The 24803-nt window shown below is 43.2% G+C and overlaps 1 protein-coding gene across 5 annotated transcripts in view; it reads left to right on the top strand.

Annotated features, from left to right (window-relative positions):
- SEMA4C (semaphorin 4C) overlaps positions 1-24123 on the top strand; it is a 96545-nt gene extending 72422 nt beyond the window's left edge. For 4 of the 5 annotated variants that reach the window (XM_056571338.1, XM_056571337.1, XM_056571335.1 and 1 more), the window contains exons 2-15: positions 12243-12372; positions 12696-12847; positions 12932-12994; positions 13728-13826; positions 15260-15356; positions 15467-15583; positions 16379-16530; positions 16990-17165; positions 18873-19017; positions 19549-19771; positions 19885-20000; positions 21347-21504; positions 21628-21695; positions 21786-24123. In XM_056571338.1, coding sequence (XP_056427313.1) covers positions 12279-12372; positions 12696-12847; positions 12932-12994; positions 13728-13826; positions 15260-15356; positions 15467-15583; positions 16379-16530; positions 16990-17165; positions 18873-19017; positions 19549-19771; positions 19885-20000; positions 21347-21504; positions 21628-21695; positions 21786-22630 — 2505 coding nt within the window. In that variant the 5' untranslated portion in view covers positions 12243-12278 and the 3' untranslated portion in view covers positions 22631-24123. Of the gene's footprint in view, positions 1-5061; positions 5153-12242; positions 12373-12695; positions 12848-12931; positions 12995-13727; positions 13827-15259; positions 15357-15466; positions 15584-16378; positions 16531-16989; positions 17166-18872; positions 19018-19548; positions 19772-19884; positions 20001-21346; positions 21505-21627; positions 21696-21785 lie in introns of those variants that run through there. The other variant, XM_056571336.1, reaches the window with a different exon arrangement.
- The last annotated feature ends 680 nt before the right edge of the window (positions 24124-24803 follow it).

Here is a 24803-nt window from a genome sequence, read left to right on the forward strand (position 1 = left end):
TGAGCGCGAATACTCAAAATGCAAATTTTTACCGCGAATATTGGCACTTCGTGATTTCGTGAATATTTAGAATATATATATATATATATATATATATATATATATATATATATATATATATATATATATATATATATATATATATATATATATATTGTACCTTGTGTTCCTGTTTGTGACTATCTGGTGAAGGGTACCATAAAAAAATAATAATAAAAAAGATACAGTAGTGATGGAAAAATTGTATCTAACAAAATGTATCTTTTTTTATTATGATATGTTTATTAATTTTTAAACAGGGATCAATTTATGTGGGCAGGTAAAGCGCTAAAAATGTAGCCGACGCTAATAAAAATGTAGTGTGTGCGGTTTTTAAATTTTTTATGTAGTACTACTACTCCCAGCATGGAACACTCTCTTCCATGATGGGAGTAGTAGTTACCTGTACTAATTGACAGATCGCCGGGGTCCCTTGCGATCCTCTTGTATAACGAATAGATGCGGCGGCCGCTCTTCTATGGTCCCCTGCACTGACGTATATATACACATATTCATATTTCCCTCAGAGCTGTGATTGGCCAGATCATTCCAGCCAATCACAGCTCTCTGTGAGAAATAGGAATATGTGTATATATACGGCCGTGCAGGGGACCAGAGGAGAGCGGCCGCTGCATCTATACATTATACAGGAGGATCACAGCGGGTGTCAGGAGTGATACCCGCAGTGATCTTTCCTTAATTACAAGTACTACTATTCCCAACATGGAGTACACTCTGCTCCATGCTGGGAGCTGTAGTACCAGCATTAATAGACAGATTGCAGCGAGTGTAACTTCTGACACCCGTGGTGATGCTCCTGTATAATGTATGGATGCGGCGGCTGCTCTCCTATGGTCCCCTGCACGGCCGTATATATACACATATTCCTATTTCTCACAGAGAGCTGTGATTGGCTGGAACCATCTGCCCAATCACAGCTCTGCGGGAAATATGAATATGTGTATATATACGTGAGTGCAGGGACCATAGAAGAGCTGCCGCCGCATCTATACATTATACAAGAGGATCGCAAGGGACCCCGGCGATCTGTCAATTAGTACAGGTAACTACTACTCCCATCATGGAACAGTGTGTTCCATGCTGGGAGTAGTAGTACTACATAAAAAATGTTTTAAAAAAAAAGTGAAAAACACGCACACAATACATTTTTATTATTGTCGGCTACATTTTTTGTGCTTTACCCACTCACATAAATTGATCCCTGTTTAAAAAGGAATAAACATTTCATAATAAAAAAGATACATTTCGTTAGATGCAATTTTTTCCATCACTACTGTATCTTTTTTATTATTTTTTTATGGTACCCTACGAAATTTTAATTTAAAAAAAGGTATCTCCATAACTTTTTAGGATCGCTAAAGTCCAAAAAAAAATAAAAAGGCTGTCCGGGCATGCTGGGAGTTGTAGTTTTGCAACCGCTGGAGGCACCCTGGTTGGGAAACACTGCCTTATGCCTTTAGGGTACATTCACACGGGCAGAATTTCCGCTGCGTATTTTCTGCAGATAATCTGCTACCATTGAATTCAATGGGTCCGAAGGAAAATCTGCAAAACTGGCTCTATGGCGGATTTTTGATCACTCATTGAAGTCAATGGTAGCTAAAACCACTGCAGATTTTCCGCAGCAAATACGCTGCGGAAATTCCGCAGGTAATCCGCCCGTGTGAACGTACCGTTAGAGATGAATGAAGAGAGACTTTTGTGCCATACTTTTTCAAGAAGATGTTTGTTTCCTTTTCCTTCCCCTGATGAGTGAATTTTAACAATGGACAGAACCAGCGAGGAGCACAGAAATGAGGACACCCGATCTGCTGCTGGGGGCCACTGGGGGGGGGGGGCCTATGAACGCCAATTGTCCTCCGCTACCTGGATCATACCCGCTGCACACCGAGATTTTGCTCTGAATATACAATGTGTTATGTTTGTGCGTCAGGGTTGATGTTCGCTCCAAGCATATAGTAGCATTTCTGTTTAACCCAGCTCGCTGTCTATGAATATTTTATATGAGTGGATTATTGGTACGGAAGCTATTATGGCAGCAGACATTTAAAGGGACATCCTTGCTCCCTTTTTATGACTAATGTTTAACATTTCCATTAAAATAGGCAGTAAAAATATATATTAGCCTTTATGGTATATAGGGAATGAGTCCATGGCAACAATTAGAGATGAGCGAACTTACAGTAAATTCGATTCGTCACGAACTTCTCGGCTCGGCAGTTGACAACTTATCCTGCGTAAATTAGTTCAGCTTTCAGGTGCTCCCGTGGGCTGGAAAAGGTGGATACAGTCCTAGGAGACTCTTTCCTAGGACTGTATCCACCTTTTCCAGCCCACCGGAGCACCTGAAGGCTGAACTAATTTACGCAGGATAAGTCATCAACTGCCGAGCCGAGAAGTTCGTAACGAATCGAATTTACTGTAAGTTCGCTCATCTCTAGCAACAATACTAATACTATCCGAGACTGTCGGAGATGATTTGAATGTGTAAGGTGGACTTTTTTATTTCTCTTATTTATTTATTTTTTCCCCATTAAATCTTCAACCTTTCAATGTATATTATTGTGGCTGCAGATGTACACAATATAATGGCGGTTGGGTTTTTAAGATCTCCGCTTGCTGTCGGTGAATGGTAATAATTCCTGCTCACAGCTGCTGGGAGGGAGAGATTTGTGCCGCTGTTGTGTTTCGGGAGGGAGAGATTTGCGCCGCTGTTGTGTTTCGGGAGGGAGAGATTTGTGCCGCTGTTGTGTTTCGGGAGGGAGAGATTTGCGCCGCTGTTGTGTATCGCTGGCAGGGAATTGCCTACAAAGGTGGAAGCAGAAAGCAGCAACAAGCTCATAGATACAGAAGCTTTTAAAAGCAGGGAAGAACTGATATTCTGTTTAAAAAAAACTCCCACCAACCATTTTTTTTTTTTAATTCTCTGTAAACAGCGCCCCTCTGGGAACGTCTGGTATTGCAGCTAAATCCATTTTAAGCAAATCATTATGAGTTTAATTTACCAGCACGATCCACGTTGTTTTAGAAATTAAAGAAGCGATCTAATTGGTTGCTGTTGGATGGCGGATGGTCCAACCGCTTGGACCCCCTCGCCGTCTCCTGCACTGCAGCTCTCCGTGCGCATGAAGCGGGGCTTGGCACGTGCAATCCAATAATATTCTATAGGAGAGCAGGAGATGCACAAGCACAGAGCTTATACCCTATTCTTTGGAAAGGGGATAACTTGGCCTACAATGCAGTACTCCTAAAACTTAGAGTGCCAGTAGTGCATTATAAGCCACACCCCCTTGTCAGACAAGGCACCTTGTAAGGCCCTGTCACCTGGGTCAGCCTGCATCGCCTTGTGTTATAGGACAAGTGATTCGCTGGTGTTTGGGCTGATGGCATCTTTTAAAGTGTACCTATCGCTTTCGTAGACTCTTGACATGTCTTAAAGGGGTATTGCAGGCAAAACCTTTTTTTATATATCAACTGGCTGCGGAAAGTTAAACAGATTTGTAAATTTCTTCTAATAAAAAATCTTAATCCTTCCAATAGTTATTAGCGTCTGAAGTTTTCTGTCTAACTGCTCAATGATGATGTCGCGTCCCGGGAGCTGTGCATGATGGGAGAATATCCCCATAGGAGCTGCACAGCTCCCAGGACATGAGTCATCAGAAAGCAGTTAGACAGAAAACAGCAACTCAACTTCAGAAGCTAATAACTAGTAGAAGGATTAAGATTTTTTAATAGAAGTCATTTACAAATCTGTTTAACTTTCTGGAGCCAGTTGATATATAAAAAAAATTTTTTGCCTGGAGTACCCCTTTTTAAATAGTGCTGAGCGGCAGGGGCCATATTCGAATTTGCACTATTTTGCTCTTCCATAGTAAATTTGGCCCATTGTGTCTATGGTTATACTTTACACCAGTGTTTCTCAACCAGGGTGCCTCCAGCTGTTGCAAAACTACAACTCCCAGCATGCCCGGACAGCCGAAGGCTGTCCGGGCATGCTGGGAGTTGTAGTTTTGCAACAACTGTAGGCACCCTGGTTGGGAAACAGTGCTTTGCACTAACAGTATGCAACCTCTTATGTAGCTTTCACCGCTAATAATAATGGTTGTTATTATCCATTATTATTCTTTATTATTTATTTATTGCAGTTATTATATGGATGTACCTCTTGAGATTAACATGGAAATTGTTAAAAAAAAATTAACTTTTATTTATTTTTGTTTAAAAAAAACCCTAGCATTTTTTTTATGAAAATTTTTTTTTTGTCATTTTTTTTTTTTTTTTTTAAAGGATTTTACTGTTTTACTGAAAGACTGCTACTTAGCCTCATTTTGCAATAATAAAATGTTACTGTGGATTTCTCGTGGATTTCCACTTCCTCATTGGGGGAAAATGGCAACAAATCTACAGCGGGTACGCCACCTAAATTGACATGATGGGGATTTAAAATGTACGCGCAGAGTTCTGTCCCTCGTTCACGTCGCTAATACGGCGCCGAATCCACTGCAGAAAATCTGCAGCATTTTATGCACCCTATTATAATCCCCTTCAACCTGTGGCACAACCAGCATTTTTTTTTCTCTTCGCAGAAATCCGCTAATCCCTGGTTCCTTATTTGCAGGGATTGCTCCCGTAAACGTCGCGCCCCCCCTGTCCCCTTTGTCCTATGTTTGGGTCACAGATGAAGGGAAGAGTCCGATGGAAGCCGAGCCTCTTTCTCCAGCCTCCGATCCCAGGAAGTGTATCCTGTATAAACTCCCACCCTCATCCCTTTCTGCTGCTCCATCCTCCTCCGCAGTTTTGGCACAGGGACTTTATTTTCCTTGATTTTGTACAGTATATTGAGTCATTCCGTTAACCCTTTCCTGCTGCGGAGATTTGCATCTGCAGCTTTTCTAGTCATTTTTAACCTTGCCAAGGCTGGTTCCTAGCTCCAGCCGCTTTGTAATTGAATACAGGTATGTCATGGAATAATCCACCCCAGGCAGCTGCCGTCCACCCACCATGCTTCATTATAATGGCTAAGGGTGGGTAATTCAGCGTATCGTTGTGTATGGTGCGCAAACATGGCATCATAATCCACTTACCTCAGATGGTAAGCTCCTTTTCTTCTCTGCGCTGCGGAATCAATTGTAGTAGTGACCTGAATGTTAATGTTATGTATACAGAGAAGTGTGTTGGGGGGGGGGGGGGGGGGGGAATATGTATACGTGTGCAGATCCTTCAAAGTGGAGTAAGCCGCTTTCCAGTGACTAATTCACTTTTCCACTCCATGCCAAACTTGTGGTCTCGCATTCACTCCCACCAGGTTCAGAGTCCGGCTACTTTGGGGCGTGGGGCAATCTCTTGTGGCATCTGAATATGTTTAGAGGAACGTAGACTTTTTTTCTACCGGCACAAAACCAATTTTGTGTGCTACCATCGCAATAGGAAGTTCATTTAGTTGTATTTAGAGATGAGCGAACTTACAGTAAATTTGATTCGTCACAAACTTCTCGGCTCGGCAGTTGATGACTTTCCTGCATAAATTAGTTCAGCTTTCCGGTGGGCTGGAAAAGGTGGATACATTCCTAAGAGACGCTTTCCTAGGACTGTATCCACCTTTTCCAGCCCACCGGTGCACCTGAAAGCTGAACTAATTTATACAGGATAAGTCATCAACTGCCGAGCCGAGAAGTTCGTGACTAATCGAATTTACTGTAAGTTCGCTCATCTCTAGTTGTATTGACCCTAAGGGTACGTTCCCACACAGCGTATTTTGCTGCGTATTTGGTGCTGCGTATTTTCCTACCCATTGACTTTAACAGAGAAAATAAAATACGCAGCAGCAAATACGCAGCAAATACGCCGTGTGGGAATGTACCCTAAAGGTCCACAAGTTATCAAACTTGGTTCCATTGTTCCCTTATAGGGACCATCTTTGAAGAAAAAAAAAGTTTGGATGGCCTTAGACATAAGATTTTGACTGAATCTCTATTAAAGGGGTACTCTGGTGGAAAACACTTTTTTTTTTTTTTTTTCAAATCAACTGGTGCCAGAAAGTTTAACAGATTTATAAATTACGTCTATTTAAAAATCTTGATCCTTCCAGTACTTATAATCTGCTGTATACTACAGAGGAAGTTCTTTTCTTTTTGAATTTATTTTCTGCCTGACCACCGTTATCTCTGCTGACACCTCTGTCCATGTGAGGAACTGTGCAGAGTAGGAGAGGTTTGTTATGGGGATTCGCTCCTGCTCTGGACAGTTCCTGACATGGACAGAGGTGCCAGCAGAGAGCACTGTGGTCAGACAGAAAATAACTACACAACTTCCTCTATAGTATACAGCAGCTGAAAATTACTGGAAGTGTGGTAAGCTTGTGGGGGTGTAGGGTATATGGGGTGTAGCTGTGCAGTGATGAAAGGGTGCTGGTTTAACCCTTAACTGTCGTGACGTCAGGGTGAGGGCTCCTCTGTATATGCTTGTCCTATCGCAACCCGTCCCAAGAGCGATAGGGAGGAATAATAAATGATTGTCCACAACTGGAGGTTTCAGAAAACTGTTGGAACTTTTACTGCAGGTTTTATGCAGAATTAAACAGGAACAGTCTTTGTACAATAAGAGTCTATTAGGATCCGGACAGTTGGTTGGGACCTTGTGAGTTTTAAGCTCAGGAGATTTATATGCGCTTTTCTGCTGGATTTAGGGGATTGAGTTTAGGTCCAGCAGTCTCGCAGACTTTAGCGGGGAGTTGTATTGTAACTCACGATTTGGTATTGTCAGGCTTCGGCCTGGTCTTGTCTTTGAAAGTTGCACGGATCTCTCCTCTCTGCTAGTCCGGAACCCAAGAGAGATGCTGCTTGCTTTGCAGCTCAGGAGCAAGAGAGCGAGGATTGGTTGGCAGCTCCCTTATATGGGCAGGGGCTGGCCTCGAGCTCATTGGTCCATACCATCTGTCATTCACTTTACACAAGGGATTATGGTCTAAACATGTGACCACCCATGTGACCTAGGAAGGTCCTTTAACATACCCTAAGAGAATTAACATTAGTCACATGACCTAAGGTCCTGCAACACTATATACACAATTAAATATACATCACAAAATTAAAGGAGGAAGAGGTGACTAGGAGCTATCCCACCAGGAGGACCCTACTGGAACGGAGTAGCTCTGACTTTGGGGACCACCACACAAGGGACGGTATACTATACGGTACCGGGACACCACAGAAGTATTAAGATTTTTAAATAGATGTATTTTACAAATCTGTTAAACTTTCTGCCACCCATTCATTTGAAGAAGAAAAAAAAAATGTTTTCAACCGGAGTACCCCTTTTAAGCCAACCAGCCAGTTCCCCCTAATAAAAAAAATAAATAAATAAAAAGTTTTTTGTTAAGAGGCATAAACAACTGCCAGACACTTCTCTAGATGTTTAGACAAAGAAAGTTCAATTCACCTGACCCCAGGAATGACTGATGCCTGTAGACACTAGATTATAATCAGAGACACCTACAAAATTCTGTGTCCACCCACAAGCCAAGCATATGTGCCCAACAACTGCTGCGGTTCATAATGTAATACCTTTGGGCAGGAGGTCCTGTCTACCTGAACTAGCAGACCTTGGGACTGTCCAGTAGCCGTCATACACCTTAGATTATAATAGAACAGAATCAAAAGGGTTATAAATGGATAATCTTGAATATTCCAGTGGATCAAAGTGAGTAGTTGGATGAACACACAATGGGGAAATGACTAGGTAGCTGAATGTCCGTCTAGAAGGATGGTAATTATGGTTGGGATATGCTGCTTTGCTTTCTTTAAAGTCCTTAGTGGACTCGATCTGTCATGTAAGGTCATACGCCAGATGTGTCTGGATATATATAGCAAATTTTGTGAATTATCCTAGATCATTAGTGTCTTAAAGGGGTTGTCCCACTTATCGCATCTATTGCCTATCCTGGAGGCTGGACTACCAGCGATCTCAGGAACAGTGGTCCCTAGGTGTTTCTTGGGATGGAGTGGTAGTGCTTATACATGGTCATTCCTCCATTTACTGTTATGAGGCTGACAGATCGCTAATGGCAATCTGTCGGTCCCATAGTGGTGGCCATGTATGTGCACTTACCGCTCCATTCACAAGAAGCTCTCAGGGACCACCATTTTTGAAATTGACGATCAGGCGGTTGGACCCCCCCTCAGTCACCTATTTATCGCATATTTTGTGGATAGATAATAAATTCTATTGGTGGGAATGCCCATGTACCGTCAGTAGCTGCAAGCCATTCCTTCTAAATCAGGGATCTCAAACTCCTGGCCCGCGGAACAAAATTTTGCGGCCCGTACCAGGGATCTGAAATTTGTATCGCCCGACGCCCAGGACATGCAGTTCCGGGCACCGGGCAGGTGATTTCTTCAGGCAAGCAGGGCTAAATGCTGGAAGACTTCACACACTTCGGCAAACACTGCTACATGGGACCCAGTGCACATATGACGGGACAACCAGTCTTGCCCCGTCACTAAACTGCTACTTACATCTGCCTGCAGGAACTTCCTGGCGGAGGTGCGCACGGTGAGTGACGTCCTCGCAAGCACCAAGCAGGGACGCCAACATCCTGTGCAGCACATGCGATGATGTCACTTATAGCGCACACCTCACCGCAGGCAGATGTAAGTAGCGCTGTCCAGGTGGGGAATCTGTGCTAAGGTTACCTAATGTGAGGAATCTGTGCTAAGCCTACCTAATGTGAGGAAACTGCTGCCTACCTAATGTGAGGAAACTGCTGCCTACCTAATGCACCCCCATCACCCCACCATCCGTCAGCTCATGCTATTACCACAGGGGAGTATGGGGAATGAAGGGGGTTGCTGGTGGATGATGAGGGGCGCATGATGGGGGCATTATATGTGAGGGGCACATGATGGGTGCATTATATGTGAGGGGCGCATGCGGCCCAGCCTCACCCAGCTGCTAACTCCAGTGGCCCCCAGATAGTTTGAGACCCCTGTTCTAAATCCTCTATACATTTTTGTCACATTTGATTAAGGTAATCTGCAGACGGATACCTTCAGGCATCAGCTTTAACTCCACTGTATACTGGTGACCCCTGTATTTTCTGTCATGGTAGAGCCAGGACATCCTCATACATATTACAGCTGATAGAAACCTGACAGTTCAGCTGTCATTGGTGTAATGTGTGTTGGCAGGTTTAGTGTTTGTGTAGGGTTCAGGTTTGCTCCTTAGGGGTCATACTGGAGGCCTCCTTGTAGTAAGGGCCAAATACCAGCCGTTGATGCTGTGTTTTCCTCTATGCTGTGAATGGAGCATATTACAGAGGTTGTCCATTATTTACATGAATGGAGAGGTTGTAGTACCAGCAATGAACAAAAGTGGTGCTGTTCCTGCAAAATAAATATATGTACCCTGTTGTCTTATCCTGGACAACCCTTTTAGCCAGTCAGTAAGGGTTTATTCACACGGCAGAAGTGTGAATAGGAGTGCGGAATCCCATAGAAGTCTATGGACTATAATTTAAGGCGGAATTCCGCAAGCGGAAATTCTGCGGTGTGAGTAGACCCTAAGTGTTTTGGATTATGGATTATTGTTAGTGCTTGGAGCACTTAATAAATTACTAACTTTTTATTCATGAATATGTATTGCTGAGTCATTGTAACACCAGCTCTGCTCATCTCCGGGGAACAAATGATCAGGAATATTTAAGTCTAACATGGCTGATCATTGTTGGCCCTGACTACAGACGTGGGAAGGGCTGAGCAGCCCCTATTATACAGTGGTCCCTCAAGTTACAATATTAATTGGTTCCAGGACGACCATTGTATGTTGAGACCAGAACTCTATGGAAACCTGGTAATTGGTTCTGAAGCCCCAAAATGTCATCCAAAAATAGGAAAAAGTGAGGATTAAAGAAAAATAAGTAGAAAACTAATATATATAAAGCAAATCCTTGCATATAAAAGTAATAAAGAGCTGCTGGGAGCTGTAAATCACTGTCTATGTCAGCGTTTCCCAACCAGGGTGCCTCCAGCTGTTGCAAAACTACAACTCCCAGCATGCCCGGACAGCCAAAGGCTGTCCGGGCATGCTGGGAGTTGTAGTTTTGCAACAGCTGGAGGCACCCTGGTTGGGAAACGCAGGTCTATGTAGAGAGCAGGAGCTTCTTCAGGGTCCTGTACAGTACACGCAATGTCCTAAAAATGTAAAATGGAGCCGCCCTCACCTGGTGTCCCAAGGAGCAGCTAACTGTGGCACAGGTAAAGAGTACAGAAGATGTAATACCTCCCTATACTGTAGGGGGCGCTACCAGACACCAGTCAGTGCATGCACTTTAGGAATACAGGGGTTTTACCAGTGAACGCCCATTCTGATTGGTCGGTTCTTCCAGCTATCGACACGTTTTGCAGATCTGGACTGTCTGTACATTGTATGTTGAGTCTGGTTTCAACTTACAATGGTCCAGAATAGACCAGTGTATGTTGAAACTATTGTATGTTGAGGTCATTGTAAGTTGAGGAATCACTGTACATTACAGTCTGCAGGAACTTACATAATGTTCATCTAAGCAATTGTTTTACAGAGCAGACAAGTTGTTTCTAATAGAGGTGTAGAGAGGTAAGTGGTTGTTAGGAAGTGGCCACGCTCTGCAATGGATTGGACTTGGTTAAAGTGTACAATCCAATGTCAGGTTTTTACCACAGACCTGGGGGGGTGGGGGGGTGGGGTGCGGGAAGGATAATAGCCTATAAAAAAAAAGGGGAGTCTTAAGAAAGGAGCCATAGGTGGTTGTTATTAATTAGGTGATTTTATTCAATAATATTATATCCTCAAGTCCCGACCGGGGGTCTAATGACTTGAACTGGCATTAGAGGGATTTAGGGACTTGGGGTCGTAATATGGAGGCAAAAATGTGCCTATATTACACTCATGTATAGCTGTCCTAATAGAGACAAGAGAGGATTTGGATATTCAGACATAGGATTGAATGGTTTATTACCAATCATACCCCTTCTGTATTCTGAATGACTAATGTTGATCATGCCACACTAGAGCCCTTTAACTGATAGATCAGCGTCGGAACGTGTAAACTTGGGGGTCCCATATCTGTAAAGTGTCTGCATTCAGCACTACAATTTATGGGGGTCTAAGGATTATACAGTGATCCCTCAACTTACAATGGTTTCAACATACAATGGTCTTTTCTGGACCATCGTAAGTTGAAACCAGACTCAACATACAATGCTACAGACAGTCCAGATCTGTGAAACGTGTCAATGGCCGGAAGAACCAACCAAGCAAAATGGGCATTCACTGGTAAAACCCCTGTATTACTGAAGCGTATGCACTGACTGATGTCTGGTAGCGCCCCCTACAGTACAGGGAGGTATTACATGTTGTGTACACTTTACCTGTCCCAGGGTTACCTGCTCCTTTGGACACCAGGTGAAGGCGTCTCCATTACTTTTTTTTTTTTTTAGGACGTTTCGTGTACTGTACAGGACCCTGAAGAAGATCCTGTCCTCTACATAGACCAGTGTTTCCCAAGCAGGGAGAACTCCAGCTGTTGCAAAACTACAACTCCCAGAATGCCCGGACAGCCTTTGGCTGTCCGGGCATGCTGGGAGTTGTAGTTTTGCAACAGCTGGAGTTCTCCCTGCTTGGGAAACACTGACATAGACAGTGATTTCCAGCTCCCAGCAGATCTTTCTTACTTTTATATATAAGGATTTGCTTTATCTATATTAGTTACCTACTTATTTTTCTTTAATTCTCCCTTTTTCCTATTTTTGGATGACCTTTTGGTGCCTTTAAAACCAATTACCAGGTTTCCATAGAGTTCTGGTCTCAACATACAATGGTTTCAACCTACAATGGTCGTCCCGGAACCAATTAATATTGTAACTTGAGGGACCACTGTATATTATATATTTTTTTGCTATTTCTTTTATTTTGTTGGATACATCTGTCTGGAATAAATCTTGAGGTGGACTCCTCCGGAGGTGAATTAACATTTTGGATTTGGAGCTGAAAGGACTTAAGCAAATGTATCGGTCATATGAAGCTGTACCGGTTAAGTTGTGTAAAATAACATGGCTGAACCTTGGCTGAACTCGATACACGCTATTCTGAAGAGTTAATAATGTGACCCTTAAGTGCTCTCTAACGCCTGCACCTTTTTTTTTTGGTAGACTCCCAGACCGAGAGTTGGAGGACCGGACGAGGTGATGATTCCGCAGTGGTTGTGTATTTTGGCCCTTTTAATAAGTGTCGAAGTCAAAGCATGGAATCAGATGCCACGCAAAACAGTGCGATATTCAGGTGAGACTACCTATTACTGTAAACACCCCCTGCCAAATTTTCCTGAACAGTTCCAGCAGACAAAGGAAAAGCCTGCCACAGGTTACATGGCTTCTTCTCTATGATCCTTCTGGGTCAGGCTGATGTCACCTGTTTATGTGCAGTTTATGTTCCTTAGGGAGGTGATGTCATGGTGTAATTATACCTCTTATACCCTTGTGTGACATGGCAACCGGTGCGGAATCACATGACCCTTAGACGACATGACGGGGAGTAGCGTGTTGGGAAGATGCTGTACTGTTATGTTGTAGATTTCATTAAAGACCATAATTTGTATGTTTTAGGCTTCACTGAAAATCGCCAGTCCTGGCGCGGTGGCATCTCCTACTACCTAACTCTTACGCTGGATGAAAGTCGGGGTGCACTGTATGTAGGTGCACGGGAAATCATATTTTCACTGGACCTTAATAACATTGGCAGAGAGCTCAGGCCACCGGTAGGTTAGATCTCTATACAGCTTTTATATGTAGACCCTGTAGAACTGGTGACTTGTTTATGACGCGTGTCTTTCCTCTGTTAGATCATATGGGAAGCCCCCAGTGAAAGGAAGCTGGAGTGTGTCAACAAAGGAAAGAGCAATCAGGTAAAGCTGTGAAACGTGTAATCCATCTACTGAAAGGGAATCTGTCAGCTGTGATTCACGTTCCAAACTTCTGACACAGAAGTGTTCCGGCCCTCGGCACTTAAGGGGCTTGGGAACGCCTCTTTGACTCTTTGCACCAGAGAAAAGAATCATTTTTCTGTGTTATGAAGACAGATATATGAAAGGTACCATGTGTCCCCTTGTTCTAAAAGCAATCTAACAGTTTCGAACGTGATTTGCAGCCAATGGGTGCAGGTAACCTGGATTACAATAAGGTATCACTTACGCGGCATCACTGTCCGGTTGCGGAGAATCCCCATTGTATTTCTAATCTGGAAATGGTTGGCTTTGCTCAATGGAGGTGGAACCCAGCTTACCCAGCATCCCTTCCTCAGTCCCCTCTGCTCTGATATACCTGCACGAATATTCATGGTACCCCTTTGCCCATGTGAGCACAAGGTGGGCATATCAGAACAGAGGGGATGGACTCAGGGATGCTAAATATGCTGGGTTCTGCCTCCAAAGTTGGCCATTTCCAGACTAGCAATGCTGATTAATATATCTGGTCTCTCCGAAACCGGACCAGGGTTCCGGGTAAGTGATGCTTCATTATAATCCAGGTGACCCACACTAAAAGGTCATGTTGTGGGGTTAGTGCAGGTGAAACCGCTGTCAGTTTCCCTTTTAAGGTGAACACCTTCCTCTAACATTGCGTTGTCACTCTTCCTTACAGACGGAATGTTTCAATTATATCCGCATCCTTGAGAAATATAATGAGACTCATCTCCTGACCTGCGGGACCTACGCCTTCCAGCCCAAGTGTGCTTATATAGTGAGTAATGAACCTGCTGTAGTACTTGAGCAGCCCTCTACAATGAGTGTCTTTGTACTGCCAGAGAGATATATAGGATTTATTATGTCATGTCAGGTACATGACAGCTTACTGCAGTAAATCGCTGCTCCAAATAATGGTCCACCTGTCAGGACCTAAAAAAAGACAGTCACAGTACTGGCAAGTAAAGGGAATATGTTGTGTCTTGTGTCTTATTTTAAGTTTTATGGAAGACTGTAGATAAATCATATAAATATATATATATATATATATATATATATATATATATATAATATACCGCCCCGACCACCAGAGATCAGAGCGACAGAGGTGATGTATACCTGTGTAAGGAATTAGGCTGCCCATAGACCTTAGGTGAATGTTGGCCAAAGTCATCAATAGAGATGAGCAAACTTACAGTAAATTCGATTCGTCACGAACTTCTCGGCGCGGTAATTGATGACTTTTCCTGCATAAATTAGTTCAGCTTTCAGGTGCTCCCGTGGGCTGGAAAAGGTGGATACAGTGATTGGAGACTCTTTCGTAGAACTGCATCCACCTTTTCCAGCCCACCGGAGCACCTGAAGGCTGAACTAATCAACTGCCGAGTCGAGAAGTTCGTGACGAATCAAATTTACTGTAAGTTCGCTCATCTCTAGTCATCAATTTTGGAATGACTGTCCACCTAACATAAGTGCGGGCCTCCCGTGTTGGGAAAGAAGAATCAAGCATGTTAGATTTCAAGATGCCCTATCCTTTTGTTCTATAGAAAGAGAGAAAACCACTGCCAAATCAGCCTGGCAGCGGTTTACGCAACTCTTTCTATTCATAACACACCTGGCCAAACTACATGCGCATGTGTATAGTAGGATTGAAAGAGACCTGCTGTCAGCTAAACAATCTTCGACAGCTATCTAAAGTGTTCGGCCAGCCTTAGTACCATGCTTCATCAAGGCCTCAAGCATTACAATAGAGCCATTGTTAACCCCCTGTTCTATGCTGATTCTTTCCCAGTCTGTACAGTAAAGCTGACAGACGAGCTGCAGAAAACTTAAAATATCACCTTATTTTGTGTTCTATAGGTTAGTGTGAAAATTTTAATAATTCAAGTGTATACTATTATTTAATAAAAAATATAATGTATTTATACTTTTATGTAAATTTTTTTAAAATAATTAAATAACAAGTATGTCAGAAATGACATTATATACAATAAAAATGTCTGTTGGTTAAAATCTTTGTTCAGGCCTCTACTTGGTATAGAAATAACAATGTACGTTTAACGTTCCTGGAAAAACCCTCAGTTAGATATACAGACGTATATATACAGACGTATTTTATAGCTGTTACTTTAAGTGATCCGTTCCATCTAAAGAATGCATATGCTCAATGCCGGGCCGCTTCATGACAAGTTATGCTTTTCTCCTGCCCAGGAACTGTCAACCTTCACTCTGGACAGCGTCAACATAGAAGATGGGAAAGGAAAATGTCCATATGATCCATCTACGGGCCACACCGGGCTGGTTGTAGGTGAGCAATGCAGATCATCACTTTCGTTGCAGTAAACTATGGACTCTTTGGATCTGGGAAGGGGGAGCTTGTAAAGCTGTATATGTAGTAAGTGTCTATTTATATTTCAGATGGGATTTTTTTCTCTGCTACGTTATTCAACTTCCTGGGTACAGAGCCGGTGATCCAACGAAGTATGGGGCAGCATAGTAGTATCAAGACGGAATATCTGGCAACATGGCTGAATGGTGAGAGTGCAAAGTCAGCTTAGTCTCTTTTAGTCTATAGTACGAGCACCATTTTATTATCTATTGTCCCCTTTTCTGCAAGACTCAAGGTTTTATAGTCACCCTCACCTATGTCACCCTCACAGATGTCTGCAAACCTACACCTCCTAGCATGCCCGGACAGCCAACGGCTGTCCGGGCATGCTAGGAGTTGTAGGTTTGCAACAGCGAGAGACCACTGACATAGGCTTTGATGTCTATAATGGCATTAGCCAATGTTTGTTGCGTGAAATAAAAAAAAGGCGAAAAGGCGCTCCTTGTGGAGTAACATAGATGGTAAGGGTAAAGCAAAAGGAAGATCCAATACCGCTTACCAGAGGAGGTTGGGCAACAACATACACAACAATGGTAAAGGTGTGTAGTTGGATAAGAACCGTCTGCAGCCTTCCTGGACATGTGTAGAATACATTCAAAGAAAAGCTTCGTTATAACCAGGATTCATGGCGCTGAGCGGAGCAAGGAATCACAGAGCCAGGATACAATCCATCCGATTGAATTCCAATAATGCAACGCGTTTCGCTGAGCATGCGCAGCTTCATCAGGCAAGATGCCTGATGAAGCTGCGCATGCGCAGCAAAACGCGTTGCAATATTGGAATTAAATCGGATGGATTGTATCCTGGCTCTGTGATTCCTTGCTCCACTCAGCGCCACGAATCCTGGTTATAACAAAGCTTTTCTTTGAATGTTTGTTGCGTGTCCAATGCCTTTAATCATCTTTACATTGCCTCACTGTACATCTTCTTTCTCCTTCTAGAGGCCAAGTTCGTGGGCTCGGCTCATATGCCGGAAAGTGTGGATAGCAAGATAGGCGACGATGACAAAATCTATTTCTTCTTCACCGAGCGTGCCCTGGAATATGACTGCTACAGCGAGCAGGTGGTGTCCCGGGTGGCCCGCGTCTGTAAGGTTGGTGACACTTGTTGCACATTTCTTTTCATTTAGTCGAAATCTTGACTAGAAATGAAGTCCCCGTTCACCTCTTTATTACGATATGCACTTAACTTTTTTTTATCTTCCTGGAATTGTTTGCGCCCTTTGTGAATCTATAACCAACCCCCATGAAATCCCTGCAAACCTTCTGGAATGAAAATTATATTAAAGCCTAATTCCATCTGATTTTGCAAAGCAGCGGCTGTGACTTCCTCTCCCCCCCCCCCCCCCCGCCCCCCATACAGAAGCAAATGGAAATGGCGAGATCCATTAGCAGTGACCTGAATCGCCCCTTGTGCTGTATAATACATAGATGCTGACTGCCAAGGAGAGTTTGCTCTGTCAGATATAGATAATTAATTTATTTTACAGACTTTTTTTTTTAATGTAGCCTCTTGTTACTTAAGATGTTCCTCTCCATATTCTGTTTTTCAGGGAGATTTGGGAGGGGCTCGTACTTTGCAGAGGAAATGGACCAGTTTTATGAAGGCCCGGCTAGTGTGCTCCATTCCAGAGCTTCAACTTCACTTTAACATGTTACAGTCTGTGTTTACCCTGCGGACTGACAAGTGGAGGTCTACGCAGTTCTATGCAGTCTTTCAGGCACGCTGGTAAGTCCTTTTGTCATTTATCTGGTACATGCTTGATGCACGGTGATGGTGGGTGGCAGACTAAAAAATGGTGGGATACACAAATGCCAAGAAAACCCCTGTAGCAAGTGATGTAGATCTAAACATCATCAATTTTGTTTTTATTGTGCTGGATAATTTTGTCTCAACAATTTTACTTGAACCCTCTAAGTACAGCAAAAGAAATCAGTGCTTAAAGGGATTGTGTCATCAAAAAAATACTTATTTATTTTTATGTTAACCATATTAATAAAGAATTTTCGGTGATGGTTTTTATATAATTTTCTCTGTTACTATTTAGATTTTAAAATAATTGTGTAATCTTGCAGTTTCCATTCTGGCCACTAGGCCTAACACTAAGCAAAGTCCCCGTTTTCTAATAATGCCTTGGTTCTCAGACAGGAGTACAGTGAAAGGTGACAATAGTAGATAAGACACCATTCACAATAGCTGAAGTTTAGCAACACCCCTCCGTATAGAATGACCTCTGAAAAGGTCACAGAGAGTACCCAGTAATGTTTCCAAATCATGTGAATAAGACCGATCCTGTCTATTGTTGATCTTTGTACTTGGGTCCTGCTGTAAAGTAGATCACTAAATGCTGCTTAAAGTAAAAAAAAAAAAAAGAAGGGTTCAGACAAGATGGCAGCCTCCATAATATTGTAGAAAAAATTACTATTAGAAAAAAGAATGTTTTAGTATCTGTCTCTTATCGGGATAATACAAATCTAGGTGAAATGAAACCTTCCCTTTCAATTTATTCCCTCACACCCATCGGTAGATCTACTTGTGATATGTAATGGAGAGTACTGTTACAACATAGATCATTCATTATACATGTATATAGTGACCTACATTTGCATACCGCAGATGTTGCAGAACTAAATTTGTCACTTGTCTTTCACAATCATGTTTGCATTGTGGTTGCTGTATTGAGTCGCTCTGACACTTTAGACCAAACAACTTCTTCCTCCCAACTCAATCCTATACAGGAGCGCTCGGCTCCGATGTGTTTTCAGTAGAAAGAGAGGAATAAGCGGCTATCGGACAGCTCTAACTCCAGCTTATCTCCTATTAGAACAAAGGTTCGGGGCATAATAAAGTGTAACTCCCCAAAGTTCATCCCCCAGTCCTGTTTAAAATCTGCGGGTTTGCCAAGTTCCATCTATTGTGTATACGCACCTTTAGGGTGATGGTAGTTAAAGGTTGTTCTAACTGGGGGGGGGGGGGGGTATATGTAGTATTACAGGGCAGCTGTTCAGGAGAATGGCAAAACATATCCCCCAGACCTGGAGCCACTTATAGTCTAGGGCTACACAACAACTTTGGACACGGTAGTGTCATGCTGCCATCATGGAAGTCAATGAAAGTGTATGTGTTCACCATGTAGGTTGCCATGAACCAACAGTTGTCCAGCAGGGTTGGATTTTGGGTGACTGTCATGCCATGCTTGCAGAGACTTTTGTGTCATAATGCCTCCACATTCTCTTCCTTTAGTCACAAGGCAAGCAGAGCGACACTGAAGTCTGCCCACAACACATGTTGGGTGGAAGTCACTCTGCATCCCTAAATCTAATACAGTCAGCCAGAATAGAGAGCCATATAGCTTTTAAGAGCAGATAAAAGATAAAGCAGCTATCTAGTTATTACACTCATACAAGAAAATATAACAGTCTTCCTGTCTTCTAGGGGTGATATTACAGTCTCTGCTGTTTGCCAGTATGCCATCCAGGACATTCAGAAGGTCTTTGATGGACATTATAAGGAATACCGCGAGCAAGCCCAGAAATGGGGTCGCTACTCCGACTCGGTGCCCAGTCCACGCCCTGGATCTGTAAGTTTAAAGCTGTAGAAGTAAAGCAATCCACTAACCTTACATGAACTGCGCATAGAGGCCGCACAGGCAAATTCTGCTTATCCCTTGAGACAAAGCCAGGAAAAGATTGCTTAAGCACAAAGGACTATTTCTGGTGACTTCACAATTCTGCTTAAAGCACGAAACAGTCTGGAAAGGCCTTTGCATAATGTATTTCACCCTCTTATTTTGAAAGTACAGGCTATTCCCTTAGGTAGCCTTTTACCTGGGTATCATATTTGGTAATGAGGACATCCATGATGCCATTTACACTTGACATATTACAGAGGGTTGGCACATGACTTTTGTATGGCATCGACTGTTGTGCAATGGAAGCGGCAAGAATGAATAATATTAGCAGAGTCTAGTAAATGCCGCTCGGAGTAGGATGTGGCATGTCTTTCCCTAGAGTTATTATTGTTTAAGACTGACATATAGTTGGTTATCATAGTCTACCATTATTTATGTGGCATTAATTCAAATTTCTAAATTAAATATCCTTTGTTCCAGTGTATCACAAATTTCCACCGGCATCATGGAATGAACAGCTCGATGGACCTCCCTGATAACACGCTCAACTTTGCCAAGAAGCACCCGCTTATGGATGACTCTGTTCAGCCTGTGCAAGGCCGGCCTCTGTTGGTCAGGAAAGGAGTCAACTTTACTACCCTGGCAGTGCACAGGACTACAGGACTCAATGGGGATTTATATGACGTCCTCTTTATTGGGACAGGTCAGCATTTTTATGATTGTCAAAATTTTTTTTTTTTTTTTTTAAACCGCGACAGTTTATAAGTGATTCTCATCAACCCCTTGTTTTCTTTTTTTCTGGTTTTTTTTTAACAGAAAATGGGTGGCTGAACAAAGCTGTCCGTGTGGCTTCTACAGTCCATTTAATAGAGGAGCTTCAGATGTTTGATAGACCATATCCAGTCCACAGCTTGGTCCTGTCTTCTAGAAAGGTAAAAACAACATATTTTTCTGGATCACTTTTTTTCTATGCCACCTATGTTTTTGATAGGCTGTTGTGTGTCTTCTCCTTCTTCCAATGTGGCGTGTAACCAGGCCATACAAATTAGAGGAACCCACCAGTTTTTGGTGCAACCAACTGACCATCTTGATGGTTCTCAGGTGTCTTGACTCTCCCCCAATTACAAACGTCAAGCAGAGAAGGATCGGGCAGTTGCATATCAATATGTTGTTTCTTTTGTTATCAAGGGAGATAAGCCACCATCTGGCAGCACCCTATTAACCTCTTGAAAATGCATGTATGCTCTGCTGAACATGCATGTGTATGGGGAGTAGCTGACCGTGTTCTTAAAGGGGTATTCCGCCCCTAGATAGGGGATAAGATGTCAGATCGCCGCGGTCCCGCTGCTGTGGACCCCTGGGATCCCCGCTGCGGCACCGCGCTATCATTACAGCACAGAGCGAGTTCACTCTGTGCGTAATGAAGGGCGATACAGGGAACAGAGCCGCGTGATGTCATGGCGCCGCCCCTCGTGACATCACGGCCTGTCCCCTTAATGCAAGTCTATGGGAGGGGGTGTGACGACCGCCACGCCCTCTCCCATAGACTTGTATTGAAAGGGGCGGGCCGTGACATCACGAGGGGCGGAGCCGTGATGTAACGATGCTCCGGCCCCTGTACCGCCCATCATTACGTGCAGAGCGAACTCCCTCTGTGCTGTAATGATAGCGCGGTGCCGCAGCGGGGATCCCAGGGGTCCACAGCAGCGGGACCGCGGCGATCTGACATCTTATCCCCTATCCTTTTGGATAGGGGATAAAATGTCTAGGGGCGGAATACCCCTTTAAGTGTGTGGCCAGAGGGTCTTGACCTAAATACCTTTTGAAAAGAATGGTTAATATATAGTTGTCAAAGTTTTGCATGATCCAGCTGTTAAGCTCAAAGCTGGACGAATACTAAGGAGTAAAGCGAGGTTTAAAGAAACACAAACTCAGATTATTTTACTTTATCGTGGACTGGCACACAGATTAACCAGGATTAAGAAGGTATTTTATAACTTCACAGCCATGAAGATATCCAGTGACTAAGACCTGGGTTCCATGTATTTTTAAAGACCTTCATGGAATCTTGGATATCATCTTTTGATATTAGGAGTAAAGCAGTTTTGCAGTAAACTTCTTATCTAAATCCCATCTCAGACAGGCTGTGCAGATCCAGCTGATTTGTTGCATCCAACCAAACGGTTCCCATATACACCCAAAACTGTCCCTGTATAGAGTCAGAATTCTTATGACCAAGATAACTAAATATATATGTTTATTCCTTTTTCCTTTACAGTCTCTTCTCTTTGCTGGCTCTGCTTCTGGGCTGGTACGCCTTCCCATGGCAGACTGCAGTAAATATCGCTCCTGTGCCGATTGCATTCTAGCCCGGGATCCTTTCTGTGCGTGGAATCTTAGCAGCAGCCAATGTGTGGAGTCCGATCCACAAGATGGGTGAGTAGCGGCCACATAGAAGGGAATGATGGTTTAAAGTGTTGCGGTGTTTGTTAGTGATGCAAACTTCTGTTTGTGCAATGTTTATATGTTCATGCTTACATTTCCCTCTGTTCTTTGCAGGGATGCTCTGCTTCAAGATGTTGAAAACTATGATACATCCATGTGTGAAGTCCAGTATATGAAATTATGTAAGTTCTTTTCCACTAATGAAACAGTAACCACATGATTCATAGGATGAGGAATGATTTACTTATGTTTTTTCATTCGTTCTCTTCCAGCAAAGCCCTCATCCAGAAATCTCACTGTGGCCATTGGGACAAATGTGGTTCTCCCTTGTGAGCTGACCTCCAACCTGGCCCAACCCATATGGAAGTTCAATGGTCAGGATCTGAGACCGGATGATAATGACTCTGTGCTTTATGATATCACACTTCAGGCTCTGGTTATCCTTGGAGTTAATGTTCACCACTCTGGAACATACAGCTGCTTCTCAGTTGAACAAGGGGCTCAGTTTGCTTCCAAGCATTACCAGCTAAACGTAGTGGCTTCCCCCTCTCTGACCCTGGAATCCTCTGCTCCTATGGATGGCCTGGGCTTGGTATGGATGATGGTTATTGCTCTTGGGGCTGTGTGCTTGGCCCTATTTCTGGCTGTAGTCTATCTGCGAAGGAAACTGCAAGATGAGATGGAGAAAGGTTCGAAGTCCCTGGAGAATACTCTTGTGTATCCCATCCAGTTACCATCACAACCCAAAATTGCAAAGTGCCTGCCTAGTGCAGACTCAGATGAGAAACTATGGGATCCTTCCTCCTACTACTATTCTGATGGATCACTTAAGATAGTCCCAGGTCATGCACTGTGCCAGAACAGCACGGGTTCCTCCTCTCCGTCTGGCAATGGCATCCCTGGTCAACCACTACCTTCACCACCATTGCACTCACCTAACCATATGCTGCTTTCAGGTGTCCGAGGTTCCAGCAGTAATGGGTATATACGGCTAACACTAGGTGGGGGAATAAATGAGGAGCGCCCACCGCTTGGGGACCTAAATGAAGAACTGAGGTGGAAACTGAAGCAGAGGCAAACTTTGCCGGACTCTAATCCAGAGGAATCTTCTGTCTGACAACCCGCGTTGCCACCTGCACAGTTTGCACTGTTTTATTTTTTTCCTTCTTTTTATTTTGAACTACCTCAGGGACTGGAGATTTGGGGGAAGGATGTGGCCAAAACTTAAATCCTCTCTCCCCGATGTCTCCACTGCAGATGTATGGAAGCCAGGAGAAGACCTAAGTGAATCTCTTATTGTCCCGGCGTACTAGCTCACATTTCCCCAATTTCTGTGACTTGTAGAACATCAGTATTGGTAAAACTTTCTTGTAAGATTTGATGCACTCATGGGTGATGTTGGATCCGGAGTGTCTTGGAGGAACCAGTCGCCTCCTATTACTGAAAGCATTGGCCAGAAGAGCAATAATAGAAGAGTTGGCAACCTGTTTACTCCTCCTGTCGATCACGGTGCAGGGATCAATCTTTAACCACTTAGTTGCCAGTCTTGCAGGTTTACTGGTGTATGGCAATAAAATCACTACTGTTTTATCTATCATTTTACACTATAAAAGTTTACAGTGCTTTATAGCCGACCTGTATGTAACATGACCAATCCTTGCCAAGTGAATAGAGGAACACCGCCAGCTGTTGTGTGACTACAAGAACCGTTATACACGACCACCCACTACTTGTTGTTTCTTGCTGGCTCTTGTAGTTCCACAGGAGATGGATGGCTTAGTGATGGCCATGCCTGTATCGGAGAAAGGAACGTGTGCGAATGGCATATCTAAAGAAAGTAGACTCCAACATATCTTCATTTGTACTAGAACTCAGAGGCAGTGAATGGATGCATTTTAGGTTCCTGTACTGCCCAAGCCTTGCCTATTTAACCCCCTCCTCCCCACCATGGGTCACATGCAGAATGACCGCTTCGATCACGTAATAGTGATGCAGCCCAGCCTGGTTGCTGAGTGTTCGTGTAAATGACTTTGTTTTTAGAGGCATGAAAATGAATGTGAGGATGTATTAATAGTTCTACGCCCTTTGTTTTACTAAATCGTTCTTCTGGAAGCTGGGACAATCCTTCTAGAAATAATGATTATTTTATATATAATTTTTTTTGGGCTATGACTCTGTGTCCATACAGTTCCGTAAGCCCAACCCTTCATCATTCCGCTGTGAGTTATAGCTGACAACATTTCAGAAATCCATAGACAAGACCAGGACTTGTGTGGGTTTATTTTCCCCGCTGCCAAATACCGTTCATGTTTTTTACTTTTATTTTTCCCAACTCTCACATGTCTGCGAGTGGCCGAAGGGAGGGAAGAGAGAATTGTGTTGTATATACATATTCTATTCACTGTTTTTAAAACCAAACCTCCTTGGGGTCTGCACGCTAAAAATATCCTCTCTCCATCCTCGTCTGTAAATAAGACCCTCTGTTCTCACGCTCTCTCTTTCCCTTCTCATTCTGTAGGTCACTGTGTAATTTATTTGTCTGTTTTTGAAATATATTTATTTGCTGTAAATAAGTATTTTTATATTGAGAAAAATAAAATGGAATTTAAACAATAATTCACATTGTATTTCTATACGGAACAACTGCTTTGTTTTCACCTCCCTCCTACAATGAGGACAGCTAGGTAGTTAGAAGAGTTTTACTGGTTTTATGTGCGTAAAGCTGATGTATTATATATTGGAACATTCTGCTAGTAATAACCCAACCAAGATCTGTTTGCTGTCAGTGAATGGAAACATGCATTGTGTGCTTCCAGATAATTGTGTTCTGTTCACACAGGGTATGCCATCATCATGCTAGGACCTGCCTGCTCAACCAATCACTGACTGATGCTGGAATGCCCCTTTCATGGCTCTTTTGAAGACAGAGCTTTAATACATTATAGTAAGCCCTATACTTATGTTCCATTCACTGACCACAAGCATAGATCTGGACAATTGTAACACAAAGTATAGTAGACAGTTGCCTAGCCTTTTATCATATACTGGAAAAGCTTTAGGCCTCGTGTAGGAGAGTTCTTTCCCACAGGCAGATTTCCTGACATATACCAATGGCTGTACGGGTATGCTGGGACTTGTAGGAGGTCCACAGTTTGGAGACCACTGCTTTATATGCTTAGGGTGCATTCACACCACGTTTTTGCAATACAGTTCCCTTATACAATTTCAATTTGAAAACCGTGTGGAACCGTATTGAAAACCGTATGCATTGACTCTCCATTGAAAACCGT

Source organism: Hyla sarda, chromosome 4, assembly GCF_029499605.1.
Source record: "Hyla sarda isolate aHylSar1 chromosome 4, aHylSar1.hap1, whole genome shotgun sequence".
Lineage (NCBI taxonomy): Eukaryota > Metazoa > Chordata > Amphibia > Anura > Hylidae > Hyla > Hyla sarda.